The sequence below is a fragment of the Somniosus microcephalus genome, unplaced genomic scaffold (genome assembly GCF_052327205.1).
Source record: "Somniosus microcephalus isolate GS21.2 unplaced genomic scaffold, FLI_Smic_1.0 unresolved_chr4, whole genome shotgun sequence".
In the NCBI taxonomy this organism is placed as follows: domain Eukaryota; kingdom Metazoa; phylum Chordata; class Chondrichthyes; order Squaliformes; family Somniosidae; genus Somniosus; species Somniosus microcephalus.
Genome location: NW_028225182.1, coordinates 37,624,130 through 37,639,019, shown reverse-complemented (window position 1 = coordinate 37,639,019; position 14,890 = coordinate 37,624,130). Strand labels below are relative to the sequence as shown.

The window sequence follows — 14,890 nt, the reverse complement described above, 5'->3', positions numbered from 1 at the left end:
GGTCTATCCTTTTTAGATGCAAAGTGGATGACTACTGTATTAATGGTGCCCATCAAAATGTGCCCTTGTGTGACTCTTTCAGGTGGGGGTGATTGACCAAATTGTAATAGGCCCTCCTGGCAATAAATCTGTGAGTTCTGTCTTTTTTTTCCTTTTTTTATTATTTTTTTTTTTTCTTCTTTTGTCAAGTTTTATTTAAAGTTTTATTAATTTACAGTTGATTAGTTTAATCAAAAGAGCACCCCTAATTGGTCGAATGTTTTCTTAAGTTACAGTCAATTGCTTTAATCAAAAAGAGCAGCCAAATTTTAAATTAATTTGTTAAGGTTCCTTTAAAGTTTTATTTATAAACTAATTGGTTAATCACCCACACAAAAAAGATTACTGTAGATTTGCTTAACCACCCAATCAAAAGGGTCACTCCGATTGGTTGAATTAAAATAGGCCCTCCTGGCAATAAATCCATGAGTTCTGTGAATGGGTAGAAATTGTGGAGATTGGGGTTAATTGGCTCAATGTGACTGCAGGTTGTGTGTATAAAAGGTGCTTGTTGGTGGGTGCAGGGATAGTTGAGTTGTTTAGTATCATGGGGGATTTTGTAGTGAGGGGTTTGCTCCCAGTGCTGGTGTTAGTTGGAGCTGTTTGTTCCTCTGATATTTGGCAACAGTTTGGGGGCCAGAGGTTTCCATGGAGAAGAGTAAAAGCCACCCCTGGGCCTCAGCGAGTCCCTTCTCCTGGGTCTCCCTTTGGCTCCGGTTTCAGTGTGTCTGAGGGGCGCAGTGTGTCTCCACTGCAGACTGTGAGGGTGCAGTGTGGAGAGCACAACCTGCTGGTCAGGGTACAGATGGATTTATTTGGAACCAGGCACCTGATTAAAGCTGCTGACCTGACCCTGGGGACGGCAGGTTGTCCGTCAACCGGGATCTACTCTCAGAACCACACCGTCCTCTTTGACTATGGGCTGCATGAGTGTGGCAGCAGAGTGAAGGTAATGTGATTCCTCAACTCTTGCTCTAAGCTTGGTGTCTGGAATAGACCCAACTTGTTTTTCCTACCCTGATTCCTGTCTCCTGCTTTTAAAACCTCCAGACTTGTGTTGAATTATGTATTGTCCTTTGCTTTAACTGGTTTTCCTGAGTGTCTCCAACTTTGATCTTGGCCTTATTGGCCTTGATCCTTCACTTAGTTCTTAACTTTTCCTTCCTTACATCCTGTCTTGTGGACTTTCAGGTCACTGGGGGTTTAGTTATCTACAATATTGAGTTTTTTTTCTTCCACTCCTTTGTATCAGAATACGGGGGAGTCTGGCTTAAATGAGGCTTTAATCTTGTTCTATTCATTGCTCTAAATTATCAACCTGTGGCTCCTTTTTTTATTGAAGTGAAGCTGTCCTTTCATTGAATCTTTATTCTGTTTAATTGTCTTGTGCTTGCAATCCCCCCTCCTTGCATTAGCTGCTGAGGCTGCACAACTTCCAACCACCTGAGTAGAATGTTGTCCATTTCTGAACCTGATGTCTTTCAGATGTCTGGAGATTTCCTGGTCTACGCCACCCACCTGAACCACACCCCCAAGGCCCATGGATCTGTCATTGTGAGAACTAATGGAGCTGTCGTTCCCATTGAGTGCCACTATTTTAGGTAAGATTCTTTACACTGTCGCGAATAACGTCTACAGCTGGTGTAGTTCTCTGACCTTGTCCTAAAATGGCTCCGTTGTCTTTCCAGGAAGGGCAATGTGAGCAGTAACCCGATCAAGCCCACCTGGATCCCGTTCAGCTCCACCAAGTCTGGAGAGGGGCTTCTGTCATTCTCTCTGCGCCTAATGAATGGTATGTGATGGGTGGATGGGGAATGATTTCCTGTAGTCACCCACTGGCAGTTGTACCCAGTCTCCAACCCTTGTCCCTCTTGTACTTCAGATGACTGGCTCACAGAGCGCACCTCGACTGTCTACTACCTGGGTGACCTCATTCACATTGAGGCCTCTGTTTCAATGACCAACCACATGCCCCTGAAGCTCTACATTGATCGCTGTGTCGCTACGCTGAGCCCAGACGAGGACTCCGCCCCGAGATACAGCATCATTGACTACAATGGGTAAGGAGCACTCTGCTTTCTCCAGCTAGTCCTGTCTCAATGGCTTCTCTTGATTCACTCCATGTCCCTTTCTTAAAATTATTTCTTCAGTTGCCTCCTGGACAGCAAAGCTGAGGACTCCTTCTCAACCTTCGTGTTGCCAAGAGACGAGCGTGAGCTGGACAAGCTCCACTTTGACTTGGATGCCTTCCGCTTCTTTGGCGATGATCGTTCCTTGGTAAGAGGAAGCCGACCACTGCAAAGTATTTACAGCCATTCTGCATAACTGGGTTGTGCTCCACATGAGTGTCCTCCCACTCCTCTTCATCTAACTCTCCAACATATCCTTCTCTTCCTTTTCTCCCTCCTGTGTTTCTCTAGCTTCCCCTTAAATGAATCTACACTATTCGCCTCAACCACTCCCTGTGGTAGCGAGTTCCACATTCTCACCACTCTCTGGGTAAAGAAGTTTCCCCTGAAATCCCTCTGCTGTATATCCTGTAATCCTATGAATCACTAACATTAACCACTTTTCTCTGTTTCTAGCCAGCTTGCTATCCATTCTGCTACTTGTCCCCTGAATCCACCTGTTCATTGAGTTCCCAAGTTGGGAGGGAGTCACTATATAATGACTTGTGTTGACTGTGTCCCTCAGATTTTCATCTCCTGTCACCTGAAGGTTGCTGCAGTGGATCGGAGAGATTCCATGAGCAAAGCTTGTACTTTCCAGAAGATGCAGAATGTGTAAGTTCCCCCTCTCTCCCTCGGATGTGTTGTGTGGGGAAGTGATGCCCAACCTGATTGTGAAACTGATTCTCTTGTTTAGCTGGACCCCATTGGAAGTATCCAACAATGACATTTGTGCCTGTTGTCACTTGGGCAACTGCAGTGCCACAAGGGAGTTTGGATTTGATTCCAGAGGAAGGAGGGATCTTGTACCTGAAGCTGGTAGGACATTGATTCTCTAGATGTTGGAGGTTGCCCTTTACCCTCTCTAACTGGAATGTTTGATATCGCAGGGAGCGATGCTGAATTGAAGTGGGAGGGTGAGGCCTCCCTTGGACCCCTGGTCATTCTGGACACTGATGTGACAGACCTGGCAACCGAGTCCCTTAATGAGGTTGAGCAACGGATGGAGGAGAGGTCTCCAGGTGGTGAGTTGGCCGACTGCTAGTTTCCATTTCCCCCTCAGTATTTCCTTCACTCACTGTTGGTTTCTCATTGCTGTTTAGGTGTGGAGTCTGAGGTGGTCCTGATGGTGGCCTGACTGTGACTGCTGTCTCTCTGATCTCTGCTTCTTTGATCGCCTTGTTCCTGTACAGGAAACGCAAGCAAACCCTGCGCAACAACTTGTGATTAATAAAGTGGTGAAATTAGCAAATCTGTCATGGTTATTGCTGGCATTTGGTCATTGATCACGGCTGGGGATTTGCATTCTGAATATGGGAAGTTTTCCATATTTATTTACTTCCATTAATGATTCTTGACCCAGTGGCATGCCTCCTGAGTGTTTAATCTTTTCACCAGGTATCAGGCTACTGGGGTATCTGCCCCATTTCACTAGTTTATTAACAGCAACTTGGAAGTGTTTTCCTGGAGCGAGTTATCTTGGCCTGCTGTTTGTCCCTTGTTAAGGAGGTTTGTGGGGCTCTTGTGGATTGAGGTTAGTGGGACTGATTATTGAGCCCCATGAAATTGCAATGTTCCTGGAAATTTTAATGCTGGGATTAGTTTATTATTAGAAGTGGAGGTTCTTTAGTCCTCTATAACTGACTGGGATAATAAGTCTACATGGGGTAGATGTCCATATTCTAAAAATGATAGCGGCACTAGCAAGGGTGCAAATCATTTACTAGGATGATTCCAGAACTGAGATTATTCTTATTAGGAAAGATTGACCTGTTTGGGATGCCTTCTTTAGGAAAGAGAAGGCTGAGGGTGTTTAAAATTGTGACTAGGTTAGATATTGATGTTTCCACTTGTGGGCAAGACCAGAACTCGGGGCCTGTAACTACAAGGTAGTAACTAACTAATGACTCCAATGGTGAATTCAGGAGAAACTTCTTTGCCCAGAAAGTGGGGAGAATGTGGAACTCGCTACCACGGAGTGGTTGAGTCGAATAGTATAGATGCATTTAAGGGGGAGCTCTAAGCATAAGGGAGGAAGGATATGCTGTTTGGGTGAGATGAAGGGTGGGAGGAGGCTCGTGTGGAGCATAAACACTGGCGTGGACTAGTTGGGCTGAATAGCCTGTTTCTGTGCTGTCGATGGCTTGTTAACCTGCAGGATTAGTCAGCTGAGAAATTGCATCTCTGAAGGCCCCTTAATGACTTTCGGTGTTGGCTGTGGCTCAGTGGGCAGCACTCTAGCCTGAGTCGGAAGGTCGTAGGTTCAAATCCCACTACAGAAACCTTGCGTACAAAATCCAGGCTGACACTCCCAGTGCTGCACTGTCGGAGGTGCCATCTTTCGGATGAGAAGTTAAACCGAGGCCACTTTTGCCCCCTCGGGTGGATGTAAAAGATCCTATGGCACTGTTGGAAGAAGAGCAGGGGAGTTCTTCCTCTGACCAATTGTTATCCATCAGCCAATGCCATAAGATGATCTGGCCATTATCACATTGCTGTTTGTAGGCTCTTGATGGGCTGCCATGTTTCTGACAACAGTGACTACATTTCAAAAGTAATTCATTGGTTATGAAATGCATTTTTCAATTTGTTCATGGGATGTGGGTGTCACTGGCAAGGCCTGCATTTATTGCCCAGCCCTAGTTAGCCTTGAGAATGTGGTGGTGAGCTGCCTTCTAGTCCAGTTGGTCAGTGTGCTGTTGAGGAGTTCCAGGATTTTTGACCCAGTGACGATGAAGGATTGACAAATTAGCAAGTCAGGGTGGTGTGTGACTTGGAGGGGAACTTGGAGGTGGTGGTGTTCGCATATGCCTGCTGCCCTTGTCCTTCTAGGTGGTAGAGGTCATGGGTTTGGGAGGTGATGCTGAAGAAGCCTGGGCGAGTTGCTGCAGTGCATCTTGTAGATGGTACACACTGCAGCCATGGTGCGCCGGTGGTGGAGGGAGTGAATGTTTAAGGTGTTGGTGGGACGTCCTGAATCTGGGTATGGTGCTGTATAAATAAAAGACTCTTCTTTCTAAACATCTGACGTGAGTGTGGGACCTACAATAAAAAATAATTATGCCTAACCAACATACTAGGTCCCCAAATGGGGATTCAGTTGCCGTACTGGATCTCCAACAGCAGGTGGGGATAGAATCCACACCAACTTAACGAGCACGCTTTTGTATCTCTCGTGGCCGACCCTGGTCAGTGAATGCTGGCTGAAATCTGCAGTAGAACTGTTGTCAATACTTAACCACTTGCATTCATGTAGCCCCTTCAACGGACTGAGATGTTCCAAGGTGCTTCACAGAAGCCCTATTGAATAAAATTTGACACCCAGCCACATAAGGAGATATTAGGGCAGATGACCAAAAGCTTGGTGAAAGAGGTAGGTTTTAAGGAGCATAGAGCACTGGAGAGGTTTAGGGAGGGAATTCCAGAGTTTGGGGGCCCAGGCAGCTGAAGGCAAGGCCAACAATGGGGGAGCGATTACATAGAAAATAGGAGCAGGAGTAGGCCATTCAGCCCCTCGAGCCTGCTCCACCATTCAATGCGATTATGGCTGATCATCCAAGTTCAGTACCCGGTCCCTGCTTTTTTCCCCCACACCCCTTGATCCCTTTAGCCTTAAATATATCCAACACCTCCTTGAATATATTTAATGAATTGGCCTCTACTGCCTTCTGTGGTAGAGAATTCTACAGGTTCGCCACTCTCTGGGTGAAGAAATTCCTCCTCATTTCTGTCCTAAAATGCCTACCCGTTATCCTTAGACTGTGACCGCTGGTTTTAGATTCCCCGACCATCGGGAACATCCTCCCTGCATCTACTCTGTCCAGTCCTGCCAGAATTTGATAAGTTTCAATGAGATCCCCTCTCATTCTTCTAAACTCCAGCGAGTACAAGCCCAATCGACCCAATCTCTCCTCATACGTCATTCCTGCCATCCCGGCTATCAGCCTGGTGAATCTTCGCTGAACTCCTTCCAAGGCAAGAATAACCTTCCTCAGATAAGGCGACCAGAACTGCACACAATACTGAAGATGTGGTCTCACCAAGGCCCTGTACAACTGCAGCAAGACATCCTTGTTCCTGTACTCAAACCCTCTCGCTATGAAGGCCAACATACCATTTGCTGCCTTAACCGCCTGCTGCACCTGTATGCTTACCTTCAGCGACTGGTGCACAAGGTCACCCAGGTCTCGTTGCACTTCCCCTTCTCCCAATCTATTGCCATTCAGATAATCTGCCTTCCTGTTTTTGCCACCAAAGTGGATAACCTCACATTTATCCACGTTATATTGCATCTGCCGTGCTTCTGCCCAATCACCCAACCTGTCCAAATCATCCTGTAGTTTCTCGGCATCCTCCTCACAGCACACACGCCCACCCAGCTTTGTGTCGGCTGCAAATTTGGAGATATTACATCTCGTTCCCTTGTCTAGATCGTTAATATATATTGTGACTAGCTGGGGTCCAAGGACCGATCCCTGCGGTACCCCACTAGTCACTGCCTGCCACTCGGAAAAAGACCCGTTTATTCCAACTCTGCTTTCTATCTGCCAACCAGTTCTCCATCCAAGTCAACACCTTGCCCCCAATCCCATGTGCCTTAAATTTACACGCTAATCTCTTAGGTGGGACCTTATCGAAAGCCTTTTGAAAATCCAGATACACCACATCCACTGATTCTCCCTTATCTATTTTACTAGTTACATCCTCAAAAAATTCCAGTAGATTAGTCAAGCACGATTTACCTTTTGTAAATCCATGTTGACTTTGTCCAATCCGGTCTCTGTTTTCCAAGTGCTCTGCTATGACATCTTTTATAATGGACTCTAGCATTTTCCCCACTACCGATGTCTGTATTTCCCCGTTTTCTCTCTACCACCTTTTTTGAATAGTGGGGTAACATTAGCTACCCTTCAATCCGTGGGTACTGTTCCAGATTCCATCGAATGTTGGAAGATGATCAGCAATGCATCTACTATTTCTAGGGCCACTTCCTTAAGTACCCTAGGATGTAGATTATCAGGCCCTGGTGATTTATCGGCCTTCAATTTCCCTACAAATACTGATTTCTTTCAGCTCCTCCCTTTCATCGAACCCTATGTTCCCCGACATTTCTGGGCGGTTATTTGTGTCCCCCTTTGTGAAGACAGAACCAAAATATGTATTTAATTGGTCTGCCATTTCTTTGTTCCCCATTATAAATTCCCCAGTTGGGGATGCTCAAGAGGCCAAAATTGGAGGCGCGCAGAGCTTGCGGAGGGTTGTGGGGCTGGAGGAGGTTGGAGGGATTTCAAAACAAGGATGAGAATTTTTAAAATCAAGGCGTTGCTTAACCGGGAATCAATGTAGGTCAGCGAGGGGTGAATGGGACTTGGTGCGAGTTAGGATACGGGCAGCAGAGTTTTGGACGGCCTCAAGATAATGGAGGGTAGAGCGTGGAAGGTCAGCATTGGAATAGTCGAGACTACAGGCGAATAGAGACGTGGCAGTCAGTCTCACCTGGGTTTAGTGAGTGTCTACACAAAGCCTCATACACAACATACAAAAAGTTGATGTGCATTCACACTGAAGTCTCCCAATAAATATGTATAATCACAGAAGTGCTTGTTTGAGTAAACCAGTTAACATTTTATACACCGCCAGCACCCCCCGCCTCACCCCGTAAACAGCTGCCATCAAAGCCCAGTTGATGTATTATTTTGTGGGTCTGTGCTCGGGTTAGCAGCCCTCCAGGATTGTCCCAGAGTCTCCAGGAATTAAAAGATTCATCTCTGGGAGCCTGGCACGTCCTGAGTTCATGATAGGTGCGGTATTCCCAGAAGGTTGTGGGTTCGAGTCCCACTCCAGTGACGAGAGCACATTAATGCAGGCTGACACTCTAGTGCCACTGCTGAGGGAGCGCTGCACTGTCGGAGGTGTCATCTTTCGGATGAGACGTTAAACCGAGGGCCCGTCTGCCCTCTCAGGTGGATGTAAAAGATCCCATGGCCACTATTTCGTAGAAGAGCAGGGAGTTATCCCCTGGTGTCCCAGCTAATATTTATCCCTCAATCAACATCACTAAAAACAGATTATCTGGTCATTATCACATTGCTGTTTGTGGGAGCTTGCTGTGTGCAAATTGGCTGTGGCGTTTCCTACATTACAACAGTGACTACACTTTGAAAATTACCTCATTGGCTGTAAAGCGCTTTGGGATGTCCTGAGGCTGTGAAAGGCGCTATATAAATACAAGTCTTTATTTCTTTCTTTTACAGGCGACTTTGGGCCGATGGTTCCCAAAGCTCTCCACCCAATGGGGGCACTTTGGTTTGGTTTTTGGTTGATGACATCACCCAGTGTCTTCCTATTGATGGTTTTGGAGAAGGTCAACCCAATCTCTGCCTCTTTCTTTATCATAGGCAACGGCCTATTAAAAGTCAACCATGTGCTCCCTTTTTAAAGGGTCGCAAACGATAAGGTCTGTAAATTAACATAAATTTGAAAGGAACCTTAACAAATCAAATTAAAATTTGGTTGCCGGGGGTGATGATGCACTCCATTTTCCGCGGCGCCCACCGGTCGCGGAAGGCCTCAAGCCTGCCAGTGGATACCGCGTACTCCATCTGCAGGGCCACCCGGGCGCGAACGTGGCCGCGGAAGAGAGGCAGGCAATCGGGCAGCTCTTTCCCACCCTCTTTCCAGTTGCCTGTCGACACAGCCGAGGCGAAAACTCCCTTTCGTCTTTTGTGTCGCCGCGAGATCACCGGGACAAGCTCCGGTTCAACTTGGATGCGTTCCGCTTCTTTGAGGATGCCAGGGACCTGGTAAGAGTTGGCCAGATGTTGGAAGGTAAGACGGTGAGCGTTGACGCTGAGTAACTCCTGGATGTGTCTCCTGCAGATCTTCATCAGTTGCCACCTGAGAGTAGCTGCAGCAGACCAAAGGCCGGATACGGTCAACAAAGCCTGTTCCTTCCACAAGCCAGCCAACCGGTGCGAGAAATCTACCCCCGAATGGTGGACCTCTTTCTTTTTGGCGCATGAATGCGTTCTGACTGATGGCTTGCTTCCTTGTTTAGATGGTCCCTGGTGACCGAGTTGGACCTGTCCCTGCTGGAAGGATCCAATGAGGTTTGTGCCTGTTGTGATGGGGGCAACTGCAGGGCCGAGAGATTGCGATCTGGAGGGAGACCACACTCCAGGCGCAGGAGGGAGGTCCCATCTGAGCTTGGTATGTTGTGGTGGTGTTGAGGGTGATAATGGATGTTTTGTAACTGGATGGAACTAATTGTTGCAGTGTCTGAGCCTGTGTGGGAGGGTGAGGCCTCCCTTGGACCTCTGATCGTTCTGGATGTAGATCTGGACCTAGTTCATTCGGTGGAAGGTGAAGCTGTTGGGACTCGTGAGGAGGTTTCGAGTTCTTATCGAGGTGAGTGTTGATTGTATGGAAACCCAATTCCAGTCCTGTGACTCCTAACTCCATATTGGCTTCTCGTTCTCAGCAGGTGATGTGGGTTCTGAGCTGCTTCTGGTCGTGGCTGTGACGTTGGCAGCTGGGGTCCTGATCTCAGCCTCTCTGGTGGCCTTCCTACTGTCCAGGAAACACAACTGAATCCTCTCCCTCAATTGCGCTGCTTTATTTGTCAAATGGTTCAATAAAATTGAAATGTGACTTGGTTGAGTTATAGTCTTTGGTGTTGAACTGGATTTTAAATACACTGTCATGGTGGTTTGAACTAAGTTGTCTAAATGACACTAGACCAGTTTTGGAGGCCTATATTTAACTGACAATTTCACCACACACTACTGCGTTTTGGGTAGTTGAAATTAGGCATTTGCACCTGGAATAAGATTGTGACATTAATAGGATGGCAACTAGAATCATACAGCACAGAAAGAGGCCATTCGGCCCATCATACCTGTGCTGGCTCTTTGAAAGAGCTCTCCACATTTAACATCCCTTAAAGGTTAGTTACAATTGCCTTTTTGAATATAGTGATGTAACCGACCACCCACCATCACACATGGGTGGTTAGTGGAGTCAAACAGTGCTGAGGGGATTGGTAAAGGATCAATGATCTTTTTCATTGCACTCTGGCCTCTGGTGCATTTCCCCCACCCGCCCAAAATCCTTCGCCCACCCCACCTCCCATCACCCCCTGTTGGTGGCCGTGCCTTCAGACATCTGGCACCTCAGCTCAGACATTCTCTCCCTAAAACCCTCAACCTCTCCTCCTAAGGCATTGCTTAAAACCTACATCAGTGTCCAAACATTTACCTGTCCTAATGTCTCCTCCTTTGATTCTGTCACGTTTTTGTCTGATTTACGTGAGTTGAATGCTTTGCTTAGTTGAACATTGGGCGGTGTAACAAGGCACCACTGCAACAAGATGGTGAGGGCAAAGGGGCAGGAATATAAGATGGCCATTAGCAGATCAAATTAAGAATTTAGGAGAACATTCTTTACACAGAATGTGGAACAGGGAGTGGTTGAAGCAGATATATTTGGAGTTGAGATACAGATCGACCATGATCAAATGGAATGGCAGAACAGGCTCGAGGGCCTGAATGGATTCCTCCTGCTCCTATGTAAGGGGAGGCTGGTAGCATAGATAAGGGAGAATGAAATAAAGGGCTCTGTGGAGGCAGGGGGTTAGATACAAGGTAAAGCACGCTCTACACTGTCCCATCAAATACTCCCAGGGCAGGAACAGCACAGGTTAGATACAGAGTAAAGCTCCCTCTACACTGTCCCATCAAACACTCCCAGGGCAGCTACAGCACGCGTTAGATACAGAGTAAAGCTCCCTTTAAACTGTCCCATCAAACACTCCCAGGGCAGGTACAGCACAGGTTAGGTACAGAGTAAAGCTCTCTTTACAATGTCTCATCCAACACTCCCAGGGCAGGTAGAGCACGGGTCAGATACAGAGTAAAGCTCCCTCTACACTGTCCCATCAAACACTCCCAGGGCAGGTACAGCACGGGTTAGATACAGAGTAAAGCTCCCTCTACACTGTCCCATCAAACACTCCCAGGGCAGCTACAGCACGGGTTAGATACAGAGTAAAGCTCCCTTTAAACTGTCCCATCAAATACTCCCAGGGCAGGAACAGCACAGGTTAGATACAGAGTAAAGCTCCCTCTACACTGTCCACATCAAACACTCCCAGGGCAGGTACAGCACGAGTTAGATACAGGTTACAGCACGAGTTAGATTCAGAGTAAAGCTCCCTCTACACTGTCCCATCAAACACTCCCAGGGCAGTTACAGCACGCGTTAGATACAGAGTAAAGCTCCCTTTAAACTGTCCCATCAAACACTCCTAGGGCAGGTACAGCACAGGTTAGGTACAGAGTAAAGCTCTCTTTACAATGTCTCATCCAACACTCCCAGGGCAGGTAGAGCACGGGTCAGATACAGAGTAAAGCTCCCTCTACACTGTCCCATCAAACACTCCCAGGGCAGCTACAGCACGCGTTAGATACAGAGTAAAGCTCCCTTTAAACTGTCCCATCAAATACTCCCAGGGCAGGAACAGCACAGGTTAGATACTGAGTAAAGCTCCCTCTACACTGTCCACATCAAACACTCCCAGGGCAGGTACAGCACGAGTTAGATACAGGTTACAGCACGAGTTAGATACAGAGTAAAGCTCCCTCTACACTGTCCCATCAAACACTCCCAGGGCATGTAGAGCACGGGTCAGATACAGAGTAAAGCTCCCTGTGCTCTGCGCAAAAAAGTTATCAAATCCCAACCTCAGAGGATCACACCCTATTAACCACCTCCCTCAGAATTCATGTTCCCACAGCTCCGGCCATTTGTGGATCCTCCCCTTCCTTCACTCCACCATTGGCACCTTGGGATGTTTTTCTGCATTAAAGGTGCGATATGATGTAAGATTTGACATTTTCAGCAATAATCACGCAAGAAAACAGGATAAAATAAGACAGTTTATTGACCAAAGTAAGCTTGCACAGAAAAACCTTTGATAAAAGGGCATACAAAATGGCCGCCGGGCCTCGTGATCAGTTTCTGGACCATTTGATTTCTGTTACTGCAAGCCAGACAGGCTTGTGGATTGAAGACAGTAAGCCCGCGAAAGCCAGTATCGGGAAACCGAAACTCAGGGAAACAGCATACATGTTCAATAGATTCTAAGTACAAGACAGTTTCAGGCAAACAGGATGGGGCCCATCAAGATATGGGCGGACAATGAATGAACACTTAAACCCATTTAATTTACAAAGGAGAAACCGTTTAACAGCCATCAAGGGAAATCTCCAGACCGATCAATATGCGAACCGAGTTACGGTGACAAAGTAAAAGACATTAAAAGACATTATCGGCCAGGAAGGCCAGTTAAGTTATCACCGGCTCCCGTTACAAGACAAAGCGCCCCTGCAGAGATTTCTGCCCGCCAAAATATTACAAAGACTGGACTATGATCTGGCGGGAGATAAGGCTGGCCCAAAAAGGGTATAAATATGGATTTTGAAAAGTCCATCAGCGCCTCTTCTACCTCGGTAGCTTCGGAATTCGATCAGGAAGTTTCGGACGGACATTTCGGAAAGGACAACGTGGTCGGTGTTCAGCCAGACAAGGCTTGGCCGCGACGAGAAGACGACGAGGGTGGCCCGGGTACCGTTGTCGGGAGATCATCGACGACCCAGGCAGAAGAAGAAGACGCCCTCAGGAAAACCGACGATCCAGGCCGGAGAGAAAGGACATTCCGGGCCTAGCAATTCCGTGCCTCAACATCCCATCGAGGTGTTGTTCTGTTCCATGAACCCAAATCCACAACAGACTTGGTGGATTTCAGCCATGACGAGCGCTCACCGAGGCTGTGTCCACTGCCTCATCGCCTGAGAGAGAGAGAGAGAAAAACAAGCTGCGCCAGAAGTTTCCAAATCCACATGACGACGGAAAGCTGTGCCAGAAAGGCTGCGAACCCCTCCTTTTTGCGATTCTGATAGTGGTGACCATGATCCCGAGTTCCTCAAGTCGAAACTTAGTTTAGGTATTAGGGGAGGGAGTAAGGTTAAATCGTAATGTGTTTCCCCTTTTACGACGTTCCCCATTTCCATAGAGTCAAGTTCATAAATTTGTGCATGATTGTAGTTACTTTAATCTGTGCCTATGACATGTATTTTGTAATGCTTCAAACTGTTTAAAAATAAAAGCATCCATTTCGTGCTGTTCAACCTGGTCTATTGAGTCCTTTCTCTGCACTACAGTTCTCTGCATCTAAGTCCAAGGTCTAGAACTGTAGGGGAGAGTGGGTCGAACCACTCAAGGGTAATTATTGCACAAAGCCTGGCAGGAAACCAGAACGAGCAAGAGAAACCCCCTACAGAAATGGCGACCGCGGCAGGACCTTGGCAGCAGGAACGTAGTGTGTTAGATCAAGGTCTGAATAAACGAAATGTGATGGATGAAAGAATAGCGGATTATGTTTTTGGAAAGGTAAACCTCACAAAACAATGGATATCTGACCTATTAAGGGATAGGCGCCCGTTAGACGCAGCCATCAAGTGGACAGAAAGCAAAGAGCACAAAAGATCTGTAGAAAAGGCGGTCTGGCTGATGTGCTACAAGAAGCAAGTCCAGCTTTTGGACCAAGTCGTTGTAGCACAGACGGCCCAGATCAAAGGGTTATTAGCAGAAGTAGAGGAAAAGGTTGCGGGAGGTCAAAAACTGATTGAATCGCTTAACGCGCTGAATCAGGAACGCCAATCCACAACTCACCGCCACGAAACCCGGGTAGAGTATTTAAAATGTCAGGTCATTGAAGCCAAGGCCTGTGAAGGTAGAATGAGAGAAAGGTGTTTCCGTCTAGCTAAGCAAATAGAGACCCAAGAGGAAAAACTTCTGGGAGCCAGGGCAGCATATAAGATGGCCACGGAGGATAGATCTGAGAGCACTGACCACAGCGCTTGCCGCTGGGAGCAAGAGGACCTGAGAACGGCCCTAGCCAAGGCAAACGGGTTGGTGTGTCTCATAAACCCACCAGCGAGCCAGCTATTGCTAGCCAAGGAATCCAAAAGACCGATTCCACAAGAGATAGTTCAGGAACCAACCCCCGAACCCTCTGCGCCTCCTGCTTATGATGAGTCTTGGACTCCGGGAAAGGAAACGGAGACGGTAGATGAAGAGATTCTTGAGGAAGAGCCACCCCAGGTAGCAGAGTCAGGACCGGCACCGATGTGTCCCACGCGACACCGGAGGCTCGGTCCAGGCGCCAACGATGGCGAGGACGGACCCCTTGTGAACCAGATCATAATGCCCCACAGCGCACAACAGCTGAGGGCAATGATAAGTCACGTCCCAAAACTCACCGAGTCAGGAGATCCCTCCGTCCATTTTAGGGACGTGGAGCAGACCGCAGCCGTTAATGACTGCGACGGGGTTGAACAGTCTAAGATGCTGCTGTTCTCCCTGGACAGCTCGCTCCTCCAGTGTCTCCCTGACGAGAGCAAGAGAGGGCACAGGGAATATGGGTTGTTACGGGACGAGATCCTGGAGATTATAGGAGAGGGTGATGGAACTCCGTTCCTCCGTTTAGAAAAGACAGTGCAGCTAGAAGGAGAACCCCCACGGGTTTTCGCCGGAAGGTTGTGGCCCGTGTATCGGCGCAGCTGCCCGGGAGGACCGGACCGGAACGCGCTAAATGATGAACAAAGGGCTCATTGGCTCCGGTG

The 14,890-nt window shown here is 47.6% G+C and overlaps 1 protein-coding gene across 1 annotated transcript; it reads left to right on the top strand.

Moving 5' to 3' along the window:
* The first annotated feature begins 540 nt into the window (after window positions 1-540).
* On the top strand, window positions 541-9,797 carry LOC147090565 (zona pellucida sperm-binding protein 3-like). The gene is made up of 12 exons (XM_085977070.1): window positions 541-988; window positions 1,525-1,640; window positions 1,728-1,831; window positions 1,922-2,099; window positions 2,190-2,316; window positions 2,734-2,822; window positions 2,905-3,026; window positions 3,098-3,232; window positions 8,946-9,010; window positions 9,087-9,178; window positions 9,265-9,416; window positions 9,691-9,797. Exons 1-12 carry the CDS (start codon window positions 587-589, stop codon window positions 9,795-9,797), a joined length of 1,689 nt encoding a protein of 562 aa, XP_085833196.1. The 5' UTR covers window positions 541-586.
* The last annotated feature ends 5,093 nt before the right edge of the window (window positions 9,798-14,890 follow it).